General features: G+C 40.4%; 1 protein-coding gene across 1 annotated transcript; it reads left to right on the forward strand.

Moving 5' to 3' along the window:
• Positions 1 to 1423: 1423 nt before the first annotated feature.
• SSMEM1 (serine rich single-pass membrane protein 1) lies at positions 1424 to 10782 on the forward strand. The gene is made up of 3 exons (XM_084230487.1): positions 1424 to 1624; positions 7867 to 7921; positions 10204 to 10782. Exons 1-3 carry the CDS (start codon positions 1442 to 1444, stop codon positions 10689 to 10691), a joined length of 726 nt encoding a protein of 241 aa, XP_084086613.1. The 5' UTR covers positions 1424 to 1441; the 3' UTR covers positions 10692 to 10782.
• Positions 10783 to 16728: the final 5946 nt, after the last annotated feature.

Raw genomic sequence — 16728 nt, forward strand, 5'->3', positions numbered from 1 at the left:
ACAATGTGCCACTGAGCCCTTCGCGGGGCCGTAAAAGTAAGAGCTCCCAGGTTGTTGCCAGGAGGAGCTCAGCCCCAGGTAGGAGGGCAGGTGCACTAGGGGTGCAGGTGAGTTGAATGGCCGCAGATGAAGGGCGTTGGGCCCAAGTGCCCAGGAACTTTCTAGACTAGGCGACGAGGGTGTCACAACAAGCTACTGGACTGTTATGTAGTCACATGCGTCCCAATGACCCAAATTTTTCCTAAAATGTTCCTAAAGTGAAAGGGAGGAAAATGAAGTTTTCTCATGGTTTTGCATAATAATGAAAACCTGTATGTATATTATGCTCTTAAGGATCTAATATGCTTTTTTAAAGAGGGATTTTTACATTGCCTTAGCAACAATGGTGCTTTGTTCATGTTACATTTAGACATGAGCTAACTTAAAAATTGTTCAAAATGTAGTCAGTTTTAAGAGGTTATAAGTCAAAGTAAGAAAACACATCCTCTCCATTTCATATCTGATTCTTTCCTGGGAAGAAATTGTATAGGTTTGTTGTGATTCACAACAGACACATCTATATTTCCTTTCTTAATGTAATCTCTATATAATCAATGTCATATAATCTTAATTAAATTTACATTTTTTGTGCATTTATTCAAAGCTTAAATACGAACATTACTACTAAATTTGATATTTACTTACTATTATGTTTTAGTTTGCTAGGGTTGCTATAACAAAATGCCGCAGTCTGGGTGACTTAAGCAACAAAAAATGTGTGTGTGTGTTTTTTGTTTTTACAGTTTTGGAGGTTGGAAGTCCAAGATCAAGGTGCCAGCAGGACTGGAGGTAGGCAGGTGCACTAGGCGGGCAGGTGAGATGGGGCACATTTTTCTCCTGAGGGCTGTTTCATTGACTTGCAGTGTCCTCACTTGGCCGAACCCCTGATGTCTCTTCTTTCAAAGGACATTGGAATATGGCCCTATCCTTATGACTTCATTTAACCTTAACTACCTCTTGAAAGGCTTTCTGCCCAAATAATCAAACTGGCAGTTCAACATGCAGATTCTGGGAAACACAATTCCATCTAAAACCCATCGGAACTATGTAGGCCAATTTACAGTATTATGATACAAATAGAAGAAACAAACCAACAAGCTGAATGACTACCTCAGAGACTTTCAATTTTAAAGCCACAACAAATACCATATATGCAAGTTTCAGAAAAAAATTAAGGCAGAATACACTTTATTGAGATATGTGGCAAATAGCAAACTTTTTCATAGAAGTAGTTTAGATATCTCATCCAAAGAAATCCAAGAGCTATTGTCAGTTGTGTCATAGTTGCTGAAGTGTATGTCACAATAGGTTGCCAAGGAAGTTGTCATACACATGGAGTGGAGTGCTTCCCACACATCTTCATCCCTTTGAGTATGTTTTATTTTCGAAGCCAGAAGTCATCATGGGGGACCTTTTTTCCTTATTTTGGCACGTGGATCCTCCCCCTATTCCTTTAAGTTTTTCCATGCCAAGTCAGGATTATGAATGCCGGAAAGATGACTCTTGTGGAACAATAGGGAGCTTCCTGCTATGGTATTTTGTCATCATATTGATCCTGATGGCCTTGTCTCGAGCTTCTGTCTGGGTAGGATATCCTTTTTCATTAAAAAAAAGTATATATTAGGGAATTTTCCATACTATATGTTTACTTTGATGTAGCTGCTTTTTATTTTAAAGATTTATTTTTGTTTGTTTATGCATAGAGGAACTGGGGTGTAGGCTGGAGGTACAGGGAGGTGAGAGGATTCACCAGAAACAGAGTGGGGAGCAGAACAGGTGGATCTACTGAAATACACTGCTGAGGGGAGCAGCCAGTCAGACGAGAGGTCCGTTGCACCAAGTGGCTTAGCTCCTTCGCAGGGCATGGAACTTTTGTCACAGTGCCTGGTGATAGCTTGATAGGGCTGAGACTTTCACCCATGTGCCGCCTGGGAGACCCAATGTAGCTACTTTTTAAAAGTTTGCTTTGTAATTTTAAAAACAATGCAGTCTCATTCTAGAGAACCCAAAAGTTAAGTAAAGAATGAAGAGGAAAGTTAAAACTACTATAACCCTATTTCCTAGGGGTAATACTATTAATGTTTTGGAGCATGTCCTTTTAGTATTTCCCTTTTTCTCTATCCAAATATATTGCTCTTCATCTTGCTTTCTATCTTTGATCTTACATGTTTGACCTTATATCATTTATAGTCTTACCCTTGCTTTTTAAAAATCTAAATATTTTGTAACACTTCCCCAAATTATATGCACACTACAGCATTCTTTTTTTTTTTTTTTTTTTTAAAGATTTATTTATTTATTTATACAAGCACTGGGTGCAGTCAGAAGCGCGGGAGGGTGAGAGAATTCACCAGAGCCAGAACGGGGAGCAGAGCAGGCAGAAAGACTGAAGTACACTGCTGAGGGGAGCAGTGGGTGTCAAGAGAGGTCTGCACACCATGTGGGACCCTCCTCCGGTGGCTGGGGAGCAGCCGGGGAATCGAACCGGTGCTGCGGAGGCTGCGGGCAGCTTCGCAACCCAGCGTGCCACCTAGGGGCCCTTGATGGGCTTTGATATGATTAGGATTATTATGTAATGCAATTTTAGGTTTGGTAACAACTGGAAAAAGGTTAGCGGGTGGGCGGGAGGGTTTATCATTTTTGAAAGTTAATTTATCTAGCATTTCAGTATATTCATGATCATTAAACTCATCCTCTGACTGGGAAAGGGATTCCTTTGATACGGGAGCAGAGGCTTGAGCGAATAATGACGTGTTTAGATCATTATTGCTTTTAGGATTATCCTGAACTTCATCCTGTTGGCCTTCCCACAATTCTGCCTCAGTGGCATCAACCAACAAATCTCTAATTTGTACCCACAAGGACAGAGCCTGTCTCGGAACCTGAGATGGTCCATGAAGGGTATAACTCTTTCACTTCTTTTCCTACTTTCTTCCAAGTTTCTAGTGACAAACTACCTTCTTCTGGAAAACACGGGCATACCCGTAATATAAATTCATAAAGTTGCAGTAGAGCTTTCTTATTTACTTTAATACCTCGTGTTTCAATCATATTTTTTAATATAGATAGAAAAAGATCTTTGTTTTGGGTCTGTAATTGACCCATGGTCTCGTGGTGCTTTCGTTCACTCAGTAGAGATTTCTTTCAACTGTGCTGTCCGGCCCGTGTCCCTCGTGGGAACTTGCAGAGGTGTCTTAGCTAAGGTCTGTCCGTACAAATCCCGGACCAGGCTACTCCGAAGAGCAGATGACCGTTATGCTGTATGACGTTCCTCCACGGGAATCGCGGGTGCAGCCCACTCAGACTCCGTAGCCACGAGGCCGTGGAGCCGTATTCATACACTCACACACACAGCACCACGAGCATTCACTCTTAGAAAAACTTCTCACTATCTCGAACTGATCACCCTTTATCAGCGAGCTCCGGATGCTCCAGTGAGGATCCTATCCCTGACTGTTTAATAGAGGGTATTTTAAGGGAATCACATTCACACTCACACACAAGAAGGGAGATAGCTTACCCAACACGATCTCTTCGTTACTCACCTCTTCTTTGGGTGGAAGACTCAATGAAATGAAATGAAATGTCGGGGCCCCACGTTGGGCGCCACCTGCCGCGGACCAGCACAGCAGTAGACGATGAGGCCACCTCAGGGTTGAGAGAAGCGTGCAGGGTGGTCAGGGCGTCGGTGAAAGAAATGACAAACAGACACACTTCAAGAGTGAAAATCTGAGTGTAATTTTCTTTGAGTTTGTGACCAGTATATATATGTTTTCCAAAAGCACAGGAATGAATATCAATGAAATTAGCTTGCTCATGGGCTCAGTCTATCACCATCAGGGAGGTGATCTACATAACAAGCAATGACTTTTATAGAAGAAAGAAGGAAGTTTAGAAAGACAAATAAGGGATTAAAGTTTGTAGTTCTAGAAAGACGGGATAAGATTTTTAGCATTCTTGTAGTGGTTCCTGGTGGTCGTTATCTTTTGATAAGCTTCTGTCTTTTCAGGGAACTTCCGCTGTACTTCCTCTGCTTCAGGGTGTTATGCTGTTCTCCCCCTGCGTGCTGGTTGCCCAGCCGGACCTAGGGACGGTTAGCCCTAAAGGTCACTTCAGGGGGAGGTGCAGCACCAGCGCTCAACCACTGCGCCACCAGGGAGGCCCCACACTACAGCATTCTTAATGACTGCATAATTTTCTGTCTTGTGAATATACTGTAATTAATGTGCAGTTTGAGATACTTACCTTGTTTGCAGTTTCTCTATATGCTATGTGATATTGGGTAAACTTCCTTACTGGTTAATGAGCTCCAAATTCCTTTTGTAATTTTAATAGGATAAATATAGGATCTGGGATTTTATAATAAAGCAGGGCATTCTGCACTGAGAATAAGATGCAGAACTAAACTAAACAGGACTAACCACCACTCTCAACCACCTCTTCATAGAAGAATATGCCATCCTCTTAGGAATAAGATAGCTTACTTTATCAGCATTAGAATGTTTCAACATATTATGAGTAACTGAGCTCTTGTAAATTGCTGACATGGAATCCTTATTAGCTGTTAGTACCAGGCTGATGATTAATCAAACCACCATCATTTGGTATTACAGTCAGAGCACTGGACTGGCAATGGGCAGCTAGGCTGGTGCACTTATCAGCTCAGGATGGAGAGAAGGTTTGTTATTGTCTTTGCCAGATGGATTCCATTATAATAATCAAAGACGCTTCCCCTCATCACCTCCTCCCCCCAAAGAAGTTTCATTTAAAGTCCAAATGCTTCTTTAGGTAGATATTTTGCCAAAAGGAGATTTAGAATAGCGATAGCTTATACACATGTCTTACACTCCCTAGCTAAGTATATTGAATTTGTCTAACCTGGCAAGAAATGCTACTTTAGAAAATTAACGAAAAATTGAAATTGATTCCTGGCAAGTTCATCATGAAGACCACTACCGAGGTCTATGCTATTCCTTTGCTCCTTGCTTGCATAAGCTCTTTGGAGTTACAGAGTCCTGAACCTCAAGGACCTTAAAAAAGCATAAGGTCCAGTCTCCCGTTACAGGCAAGTGAGACTTAGTAACCACCCCCCTGCCTTTTTTTTTTTTAATTGATAAGGCCCAAAGAAATTAAGTGATTTATCCAATGTCACACAAGTGGTTAGTGACAGAGCGAAATAGACCCAGGCTTCCTGCCATATTACTTGTTTGCTTCAAAGCATAGTTCCAAATGTTGAATCAAAACTCTTCAGTGCTGATTAAAACCTTAATTATCTTAGAGGTTTGTCTTTCACTTTGTATCCTTATGGCAGCTACAATTGGCTGGACTGCTGCTTCTGAAGGGTCCCAGATTGGAAATCTGAGAACCATATGAGAGCTAGTCAAGAAGGATGGAATTTCTCCTTTACTTTGAACTTCATTTTCTCTGCTTAACTCAGTCTTTATTTACAAACCTCGAAGTAATGGTAAAAGCGTGATGGAAATGTGGTGGTAATTATCCTCAAACATGAAGCACGCTAATTTCCTCTGGATTTGCCACTTTTAAAGATGCCTTTACCCTTTTGCTTTCAGATGATAAGTACTATATTTAGCTTATATGTTTGTTTAGTGTTTATTCAGACTGTCAGTGCTGGAATTTTTCCTGACCATACCAGTCCAAACTCCTCATTTGCATATGTGGAAACTGAGGTGTTATCACAGAGTTGCTTAATGGAAGAAGGCAGAACTGTCCCCCCATCCCCACACATGCTATCCTGCCCTTCGGGGAAATACAACTGCTGTTTTAGCTCACTGAGTCACACACATACACAGTTCATAAAATGCTTTGGGTAACCACAGTTCATATGATTTCACTTAGCTTGATGTAAAAATCTTTCTTTTGATTTTGTGATTATATTCTGATTAGACATCAAATCAAATATGAAGACTTTCTGTGAGATTGATATAAACAAAGTGTTTTTAAACACGTTCCCACTTACACTGCAAAAGCAGGCATTATAGAAAATAGGGAAATAGGAAAGTAGAAAAAATAAAGTTTGCTCTAGATTAAATAGGAACACCCACTGATGATTAACTACTAAGTTTATAAACTAATTTCTCTCTCTCTCTCTTTTTTTTTTAAAGATTTATTTATTTATTTGTGCAAGCACTAGGTATAGTCGGAAGTGCGGGAGGGTGAGTGGATTCACCAGAGCCAGAGCAGGGAACAGAACAGGCAGACTGACGAAATACACTGTTGAGAGGAGCAGCGGGTGCGGCAGGAGAGGTCTGTGCGCCATGTGGGACCCTCGCCTGCGGCCGGGGATCAAACTGAGGCTGCAGAGGCTGTGGGCAGCTTCGCAGCCCAGCAGTCAACTGCTGCGCTACCAGGGGAGGCCCTATAAACTAATCTCTTAATAATCATCTCGATGTGTATTAAATTGAAAATATTCCAGACCTGCCACAAAAGCATTTTTTAAAAAAGAGAATGGTAGCAGTAAGGAAAAGAAAGAGGTACCTTGTTAGAGATAATTACCTAGCATTGGCGAGATAGATATATAGAAAGAACTGGGCCAAGGAGTATAGATTGCAATTATGAATATCCGAGTATGGCACTTTCAACCCAAAGGAGTGTGACTTTCTATGTAAATCCATTTTCCCCAGTTGTAGACAGTTTAAAGAATTAGAAGGTGGCCTCCCCAGTGGCGCAGCGGTTGAGCGCTGGGTTGCGAAGCTGCCTGCAGACTCTGCGGCGCTGGTTCGATCCCTGACTGCTCCCCGGCCACCGGAGGGGGCGGTCCTGCATGGCGAGCAGACCTCTCCTGCGGCCCGCTGCTCCCCTCAGCAGTGTGCTTCTGTCCTTCTGCCTGCTCTGCTCCCGGCTCTGGTTCTGGTGAATTCTCCCACCCTCCAGAGCTTCTGACTGTACCCAGTGCTTGTATAAATAAATAAATAAATCTTTAAAAAAAAAAAAAGATTCAAGTTAAAAAAAAAAGAATTAGAAGGAAGTCAAAGTCAATCTTTGCTAATACTTGCATAGATTCTTTAAAATCTGTTCTTTCATATTTTTAGCTAATTTGTGATAATGCTGCCTATGCAAGTTTGCAGCTTGATTTTTAACAAAACTTTCTTTTCTCATGTTATGATCCTTTTACTATCCTGGGATGACTATTTTTCTGTGCACCAAACTTTCTCTCTTCGGAGGGTTACTTCCTGGTGATAGATTTCTAGAAGAATATTTATGTGTCAAAAAGTATTAGGAATATCTCTAACATTTTTGAAACATTCTGAAAGAGTTATTTTATATTTGTGTCTTTGGCAAAGACATTTTCAGCACCAAAGACTTACCTGGAAAATGGGACAAATATTTTTTGAGTGTTGGGGCAAGAATAACTGAAAATGGAACTATTCAAAGAAATCTATTTCTCCTGGTTCCCATTTTCACAGATAATATATTATGGTTGCATTTTGGAGGGGCATGTCTAAAAGATTTAGGAGATATTTAGCCTAGGAATTCAGGTAAAGATTTTAAAGAATTATCAATCAGGTGACCAGATAAAAAATGTCCTTTAAAAAATAATTTTAAAAAATAATTTTAAACTAATCCTAGTATGATAAAATCTGTTTGTAAATGTCATTTCTCTATAAATGTGAGTGCTGGTCTTCTTTAACGGACATCAGAAGTGAGATGACTATAACAAAAACTCAATAAATATTTATTGAATTGCACTGAATGTTTAAAATAAGACATTATAAAAAGGGTCTAGGGTAATTATGTTTCTTAACAAGTAAATGTGAGTGAAAAGCAGCCAACTGACATCACTATCACTAATTTATATTTCTGAAACAGATGTCTGAGAAGAAAAAGGATGAAGACAGTGGGGCAAGCACTTCAGTAAGTAAAGGTGAGAGCCAGGACACATGGTATTGGACTATGATGACAGAACTATGTGTTGAGTGTGAAGTAAATAACAAAGGTGAACACCGCAGAGATTGGTTCCCCATGCCTGTGGTGGCCCAATTGGTGGGGTCCTTCCTTTAGAGCAGAAAGATAGCTTGGCTGCTTTAGCAAAATTATTCTGAAAGAGTTGTTTTATATTTGTGTCTTTGGCAAAGACATTTTCAGCACCAAAGAGTGGGACACTTACCTGGAAAATGGGACAAATATTTTTTGAGTGTTGGGGCAAGAATAACTGAAAATGGAACTATTCAAAGAAATCTATTTCTCCTGGTTCCCATTTTCACAGATAATATATTATGGTTGCATTTTGGAGGGGCATGTCTAAAAGATTTAGAAGATATTTAGCCTAGGAATTGAGTTAAAGGTTTTAAAGAATTATCATTCAGGTGATATTATCAATCAAGATGTTATAAATTACTGATAGGTAGAACTCAAGTTCTCTTTTTATTCTGTAGCGTTCTCCCTTCACACAACTTGCCTTTCACATGCCTTTATTGTTAGTTTTATTAGAGACTTATGAACTGTATGTTACATCTTTTTCAATAACCTATATAGCCAGTGGTATGCTGGTAAGTACTTAACAATGGATTCTCCAAAAATGTGTGTATACATATATTCTTAATTTTAAAAAATGTAAAGGGCATATATCACACAATTTTAAATTTTTTATTATTTTTATTTATATATTTTACATCATTATTAATTTTTGAATAGTGTCTGATTTCTCCTCTCAGTTGCTGTCCCCATAAAATTCCCACCATCAAGACTCCTGTGAACCGTCACCATAGACTTGTGTCCTCTTCCCTCCTGTTTTGATTCCTCTCCCTCCCCCTCCCTTGCTGAATCTCTGATTTATAGTTTGCCTGCTGGTTTTGTCTTTTTTTCCCCCTGATCCCTTGTATGGTTTCCCTATGTTCCTCCTATAAGTGAAACCATCTGATACTTTTCTTTTCCTTCTGACTTATTTCACTGAGCATAATCCCTACCGGCCCCATCCATATTGCTGCAAATGGCATAAGTTTATCTTTTTCAATTGCTGAGTAGTATTGCATTGTATCACACAATTAAAAAGGAAGAAAATATGTAACACTCTGTTTAGTTCCATATAGAAAACTGATTCTCACATAATACTTTCCATGATTTTTGCCAGACCTGTGCAGCCCTAAGCCAACCTATGACTGCAATTGATGAACAAGAATAGATCCTTTCCTTTAAGTTCAATGAAATTTACTTACATTTCAGTTAAGGAGTAAGATAAAAGTGAAACAGGAAAATATATATTGGAATTTAATTTGGTTGTCAGTGATGTGAGTGACTTCTTTTCTGACTTGTATGGGTATAGAATACCCTGGAAGACTTTTCTCATTTCTAGATGTCTTTCACAATGTAGTGGCTACAGGTCTGACACTTTTCAATGTAATCTATGTTGGTAACATGTTCTCTATCTTTTTCTTAAGCTTAGCCAATCAACAAAACCATAAAGCAAGTCCAATTTTTAGCATTTGTGGATTTCCATCCCATAAAACTGATTTCAAGTTTCTAACATTTGTCACTGAACATAGAGTTGGAAAGAGATGCACTAAAGCACATCATTTTTAGTATTTCTAATATTCAGGTACAATAGACATAAATAGCTTCAAGAGAATACATTATAATAAAATGTAAAAATAATTAGGAAGTGATGGGTTTTGAGTACTTATTATGTTTCTTCATAATAAATTGTTTAATGGTAAGTTTGCATAATTTAATTTTTACTAATGGCTCATAAAATTACTGAAAGTTTAAACATCAGTTCTGTGAGCTACTGGTACAGGCCATCCCTGATACACCATTGTATGAAGAAAAGATCCTTTTTAGTTTCTTATACCCAAATCACATTCATGTACACAGTTGAATCTTTAAGACTTCAAGGCAAAGGAAATAAAAGCTCTTTCCCTGGAAAAATTTGGAGTCTTTTCCCTTGATCTAATATTGGGGTTCAGATCACAAAACTTTAAAAAAAATATACCAAATATCTCTCTGACCCTTCTTGTGTCTAGGAGATTTGGTATGGTATTGGAAACTGCAGTGAGCAGCCATTATCTGCAAATGAATGGAGAAAAGTGGTGACTTGGAGAAAAATAGTGATTAAGAATGAGCCCATACATCCATAGGCTTATTAGGTAATGTGACGTTGTAGAAACCAATAATGTGCCTAACTTATTGATTTGTTTTGTTGGTTGTTAGCAAGTAAAGATTCTTCCCATAAACGATCAAACAAAGATGGTGCCTGGGACTCTTCACAAATGATGAAAAAATCAAAGCTGAGCCAACTTACCCCTGTGACTAACTCAGAAGTGGCTTTGGTCAATGCCTATCTCGAACAAAGACGAGTCAGTCGCCATTTTCAGTTCAGCCAGGTGAATCAGACCCATGACAGCGATACTACTGAGTGTGACAGTGACGAATCTAACTCTGGAGCCTCCTCGTGGAAGGAGAGTGAAAGTGAACACCACCTACTCCCAGTCCATGTTAAGAAGAGAAAAATAGTTCAGAGGCAAAAGAATCTGGGAACTCACCAAACCAGGGACAGGCCCTGTCTCCACTGCAAAGCCATGAGAACCAATGAATGGTTGATACGCCATTTCCTTCAAAACACTTCAGTAACAACTCCCATAAGAGGAGATATTCCAGAGGAAAATTGTTTACCTGACATTGACAAAAAATACCAGTAAATTTGGAATTTTATTACCTTACTTGAAGCCAAATGAAGAGATGAATGAAACATGAAAAATCACCAGAGCTCTAGGTGAGGAGGCTTTTACAAAAAAAAAAAAAGTCTTTCTACCAAAAACAAAAACATACTTTGAACCCAAGCGGTAAAATTTCAGATAATTATTTGTCCCAAAACAGGCCAGTGAATTTGTTTATGGCATCACTGAAACATCCAAGTTCTGTTCCTGCCATTGTTTTTTATTCAAAAGAGCCCAAGACAGATATTTTATGCTTTGAGTGTATGTATTTTGTTTTTGTCTGTATACAAATAAGGAAGCTCTTTGAAAATATACTTATGTTCAGAAACCATTTCAGTTTATTCATGTCTATTATCTGACTGACTAAATGAATTAGGTGAATGGAATTATGAAATAGAATTGACCATATTCTCCAAGGCCATATTTTCAGGTGACTCTCCCAAAGTGGTATTGTTATGCAAGTGTCAGCTTCGTGCTGGTGAGGAGGAGCAGAGAAGCTCAAAGCTGGAAGAGGTCTGATTCCTAGGGTAGACCAAGGAGCAGGAGGCAGCATTACCAGAGGGGCAGCTGGGCTGTTGGCTGTCCGTGGTTATTGTCCACAGGGCACGGCAAGTATTAAAGAAAAAATCATTCTGACACTCAGTAAAATGCCAAGAAACACTTAATTCAACATTATTGTAACAGGGGTCAAATGTATTGCAAGAGGGGCAAGAAATGGAGATCATCTCCAAATATGGCAAGGAAATAGGGGATTTGATAACCAAGGAACTGTTGCTAAACTGACCTAGCACCATTCTTTCTGAACTAGCCAGGCCAAAGACAGGACAGACACCAAAGCTGAGATCTGGTTAAGAAGAGACCTCAGAGGAGATTGACTAAAGGTAGGTCAAATAGAGAGACTTTGTCACAAGTTAATCTCAACCTAGACAGAGTTAGGACTGGGTTTTCTAGTTTAGTGGAGACGCCACTGGTGGGGAATTCAGGCAAGCCTAGATAGATGAGTTGTCATTGGAGTTCCTTCTTCCGATGAATGACAGAACCCCATCTGGGAAATGAAACAAGATCCAGATCTCAGAGAGGAGAGTTGGCAGAGGAGATAAACAAGCAGGGGTTCTGGTCACAGGGCAAAAGTTCAAAGAAGGGATTAAGACTTGGGGAAGGATTTAGGTAACAAAGTATAAAGACTGCAGCTTCATACCAAGAAGTTAGACTTTTGTGGGGGTGGGAGAAGAAATCACAGAGACTTCAGGCTTAGGGATCTCCATAGTAGCAGGTTTCTTAACTGACTGCAACAAAGAGAGATTGGAGGGCAATATGGGAACTCCACATTGGAACTAAGTCAGTAGAATCCAGGACATGGGGTGACAATTCTGAGCCCATTTGTGGAGACCTGTCTTATTCAGATCACCTCAGTACTGGAACAGATCTGAAGCTACAAGTGAAAAACAGGACAACTTCAAGATTCAGGTCAGATATCAGCCTTTTCATGAAGACTTCCTTTACTCTTTGACAACCCCCTCCATTTTGCTTTCCACAAACAGAACTTATTGCACCCTTCCTCATGATCCAGCATAACTTGAAAAGTTCTCTATCTCAGTACTCTTAACATTTTAATGAATGTACTTAATGAATGTATTTGTAAGTCTGTCATATATGTATATATACACACGTATGTATATGTGTGCATATCATGTCTATATGTATGCATGTGCATACATATATATCCTTAAAGTAGAATTCATGATTTATGTTTGCATCAGTGTGACCTAGCACAGTACTAGACAATATGAAAGATAAATAATGCAGTTGAGTCAATGTACAAAGTGACTCTTGAATGCAAAAGGGAAGAGCAACCTGAGGCCAATATCTAAAATTTAGTGAATGATTCTGAGATTTCTAGCTTGATAAGATCAAAATACTAAAGTTGTCTTACTTATTAAATAGGCAACAAAACCAAAACCCTAAAAAACAAAAAGCCAAACTAAAATTATCAACATGAGTTGCAGAGGCAGGATTTAGATCCAAGTCATCTGGCTTCAGAATTTGCGTTTTTAATTATTATGATCTTAGCTATTCTCTGAGAATGGAAGATCCTGATTTTAAGACAATTTCATCATCCTCCCACCCACACAGCCAGCCATAAATGATGTCCAAGCAGATATAGTATTACCAGGAAAAGGATGACAATGGCCATTTTCTAAACAATAGAGTAAGAACCCATGACCTAAATGTTTTGCTTGTGGATCTAGAATATAACCAAAGACACTATTACCTGAAGAAGCATTTATATTAAAAATTGCTACTTTTCATGGTCTTAACCAAGGGCCTAGAATAGACCAGAATGGGGGAAAAGGAGGGAGATGGCTGGCTGTAGGAAAAATGAATCAGGGTTGAACTGAACCAGGGACTTTAAATATGAGGGGACACTGTAATCTGTGAGTACATGAAACTGAAAACAGGCCAAAAATAGCTAGAAGGGTATCCAAAACTAAGAGAAAGGCACAGACTTAGAGGAAAAAGGCAATGATATGGTAGTATGAGAAGCAAAAGCATGGCCAGCACTTGGTTCTGGCTTGTTGAGTGAGGTACAGAATGGGTGAATTGGGAGAGAGGTCATGAAACCAGGACTGCAAGCATTAGTCATGCCAGGGTGTTACTTTTTATTCAGAGCCTGGTGTGGACTATCAGACTATCAGGCCCCCCCCAACCCCCAACCCCCCTCCCCCCCCCTCCGCTGCTTCAGCCTATCTTTGCTTAAAGGGATAAATTAGTAAAACTGATTTCTAACAGTAAAAGGTAGTAACCTCTTTGGGAGGCTTGCTTGAGGGAAGACATGAAATTCTTGGTCTATCTGTGGCTCATGCATACAGCTACGTAACCAGAACTGACCTCTGTGGCAATGTCCACCTACATCAAACAACACAATTCTTGCCTGGTACTGGGTTGCGGGGAAAGTTCTAATTAGCTGGATGTGGCAAGGAATGAGTATGCACATAGGAGGTGTTTGGAGATGGGTTGGAGCATGGGGATGCTGGGAAGTATGTGCCAGGGTAGACGGTCTCAAATTCTGAACCATTATCTGCCGTTATAGGACTGGTGGTTTGGTCTTGGTGGGAGGAGAGCTGAGCCAGTAGGTTAAATCTAAACCAATAACCACAATAATAGTGTTAGGGGGAAAAGGATGTCCCAAAGCTAATTCCATATAGGCTTTGTGGACTCCACCCCCACCCTAGGTCAAAGCCAAAGACACTGGGAACTCCAAATCCCATCACCACCAAAGGGAAGGTGGCTGGGACCTGAGGGTGGGGTTAAGCAGCCAGGTGGATACAAAAGGCAGACACGTGGGCTTTGGGGGACCCCATTTTGGCTCCCCGCCAGCTCGCAGCGTCCGGCCAGCTCTGAGAGTGACTTTGGGTTTCCAGGTCGTCGGATCGTGTAGGACGCATTCAAGACTTTATTTCCCTATTTTCTCCCTGAGTTGCACATTTTCCTTATTTCCTTTTCTCTTGTAAATAAACCTTTTATTAACCTTTTGTGTGTGTCTGTAGTAGAGTATTCATAAGTCCCTTTAAATTGCGCGGGTGAGGACCCACAGCCAGGAACCCGTTTAATATCGGGGTTGCTCTATAACAGCTTTTATAGGACTGGTGGTTTGGTCTTGGTGGGAGGAGAGCTGAGCCAGTAGGTTAAATCTAAACCAATAACCACAATAATAGTAGTGATAATCAGTAGCATTCGGAGAGCTTGTCATATGCCAGGCCCCACAGTAAGCATTTCATAAGGAATATTTACTTGTCACAAGTGTGCAGAATAGGTGTTTCCCCAAATTCTCAGACAATTTAACAGGCTTCTGAAAATCAAATGACCTACCCAAGATCACACAGCAGGCGAGAGTGGGGTATCTGGGTCTGTACTTTTGTCTGACCACAAAGACTTGGTATTTAGCCACATTCTTAATTGAGAGCAACTTGGAAAACCAAACACCAAATGCCAAACCGAGTCCAGAGACACCAGAGAAGGACTGTTAATGGAAGATGGACCTAAAAGTCCGAAACTGAAAAGAGATGGTGTTACAGGCTCTGGCCTGAAAGAGTGGGTCCTTTGCCCTCGAGGGAAAGAATTCACCAGAGAATGCAAGGTGTAGTTGAACCAAGCAAGGTTTTATTAGCGACTAATGCATGAGGGAGCCAGTGCAGGAAAGGCCTGGCTACCCAAAGCGCGTTAGAGGAGGCATTTAAAGGGTAGGTCCATGAGGCAGGGGCAGAGGAGAGCAGCAACATGGCTTGTTCTGGGTTGGGCTACACCCGAGCATGCACGGTTGGCTTACGTTCCAACTATGCACGTGGGCCCTTGGCCTTCTCCCTCCAGGAAACTAAGATAATCATTAGTCAGGATCCAACGCTTTTGTCTGTTACGGTGCCTCATGGTCAGTGTGGGGGCCAGACTGTTTGGAGTAGCTGTCTAGACCATGACTCAGTCCGCCTGGTCAGACAGGACTTGGGGCAGATCATCCTACCGGCTGGCAGTTTCTCTTACCCAGGCTGTCTCCCTGTGACTTACTTCGCCAAGTCAGAGGGGTATCACATCTGACTGGGGCGGCTGGACTGCGTCAGCTCTCCTCATCTGCAGGGGAAACCTGACCAGCTTATCAAGCACAAACTCAGGGTGGTGGTTTGGAAAAAGGGAGAAATGGAATCCTAGCCAGGAGGGTTGATGAGGATAGGAATGAGCTTGGTGTTGAATATCCGGGATCAAACGGCAGTTGGGGGCAGAGCAGCCAGGTTGATGGCCAAGGATTTGAGAGGAGGCTGAGGGGAGCACACCATCTAGAAGCCAAGACAGCAACCCCGATCCTTTCACAGGAATACCCTCTCCCAAGAGATTCTAGAGTAGTGTTTTCAAAACAGCAGCCCATTGAGGGATTGTGAATTCAATTTAGTGGGTTGTGACTTGCATTTATTAAAAAATAAATAGAAAATAACCACAGTATCGCACAGAATAAGGGTAAGCATTGTTTTTGGTTTAGAGTATGTGTACTGAGTTGCCATGCAAAATGTGTTTCTTTACTATGGTGAGATAAAAAAATAAAAGGCACTGTTTGGAGGAGTTTCCTTTGTAGATTTTCTGTATTCATCAGCTACTCCACTAAGTTAGTGAAGGCAGTTTTCAACGCTCCGTGCATTCCTGATTGCTGTGTGCTAGTAATGAGTAAATCTTCACCCACACTATAGAGTGGACCAACTGTCTAGATTAGTGGAAAGCCTGAATGAAATTATACTACTTAAAAAAGAACTTTAGGTTTATTATTTTCAAATAGAGTAAATGGAAGCAAGCTAACCAACTGTTGCCGGGTACACAGGAGTGGGTTTTGCCTTGGTGAATAGACAAGAGTAATTTGTAATTGACATTTCAAAGAAGCCTTAGAAACAGGCCAGCCTTTGTTTAAATCATAATTACCCTGTTTGTATGTAAAAGAATACTTCTAAAGCTTTTCAAAACAACTGGTTCTTTTAAGTAGATAATTATTCCCCTTCCAATCTTGTTTACACTATTCAGAACTTCAGTGAACTCTTTTTTTTTTTTTCCATAGATAGTACAAAGGTTAACTTCAGCCAGCCCTTCCTCAAATGATCACAAATTCCCAATTAGTGAATTCTAAACAGGGTTTCCCTGTAACAATATACCAAAGACTTGTATGCTGTGCTCTTTATTGCTTTGAATACCATCTGACAAGTTTCCAAGGACCAGGCCACCTGGATATTCTCTATCTGTCAGGAACATGTGGTCAGAGAGGTGCAGGAGAAGGTGAGGGGAAATACAAATCAGGCGCAAACATGCAGGGCCAGTGAAAAAAACAAACAGGAGAAGAGGTGTTTTTTTTTTTTATTTAAATTTAGTATCTATTACATATCTACTGAATATAAAATGACAGGCACTGGTATAAAGAAGAATTGCACTTTAAATGTAACAAAGCGACAGACAGAAACAAAACTAAGCTTTGTTGGTATGTAGATGGAAG

The sequence above is a fragment of the Talpa europaea genome (genome assembly GCF_964194135.1).
Source record: "Talpa europaea genome assembly, chromosome: 3".
Taxonomy (NCBI): domain Eukaryota; kingdom Metazoa; phylum Chordata; class Mammalia; order Eulipotyphla; family Talpidae; genus Talpa; species Talpa europaea.

Bases quoted from the DNA above. Each gene is read 5' to 3' on its own strand.
- SSMEM1 (XM_084230487.1), top strand. From the start codon at position 1,442: ATGGGGGACCTTTTTTCCTTATTTTGGCACGTGGATCCTCCCCCTATT. The intron at 1,625-7,866 runs GTAGGATATCCT...TTTCTGAAACAG, and splicing joins TGTCTCGAGCTTCTGTCTGG to ATGTCTGAGAAGAAAAAGGA. The intron at 7,922-10,203 runs GTGAGAGCCAGG...GTTGGTTGTTAG, and splicing joins AAGCACTTCAGTAAGTAAAG to CAAGTAAAGATTCTTCCCAT.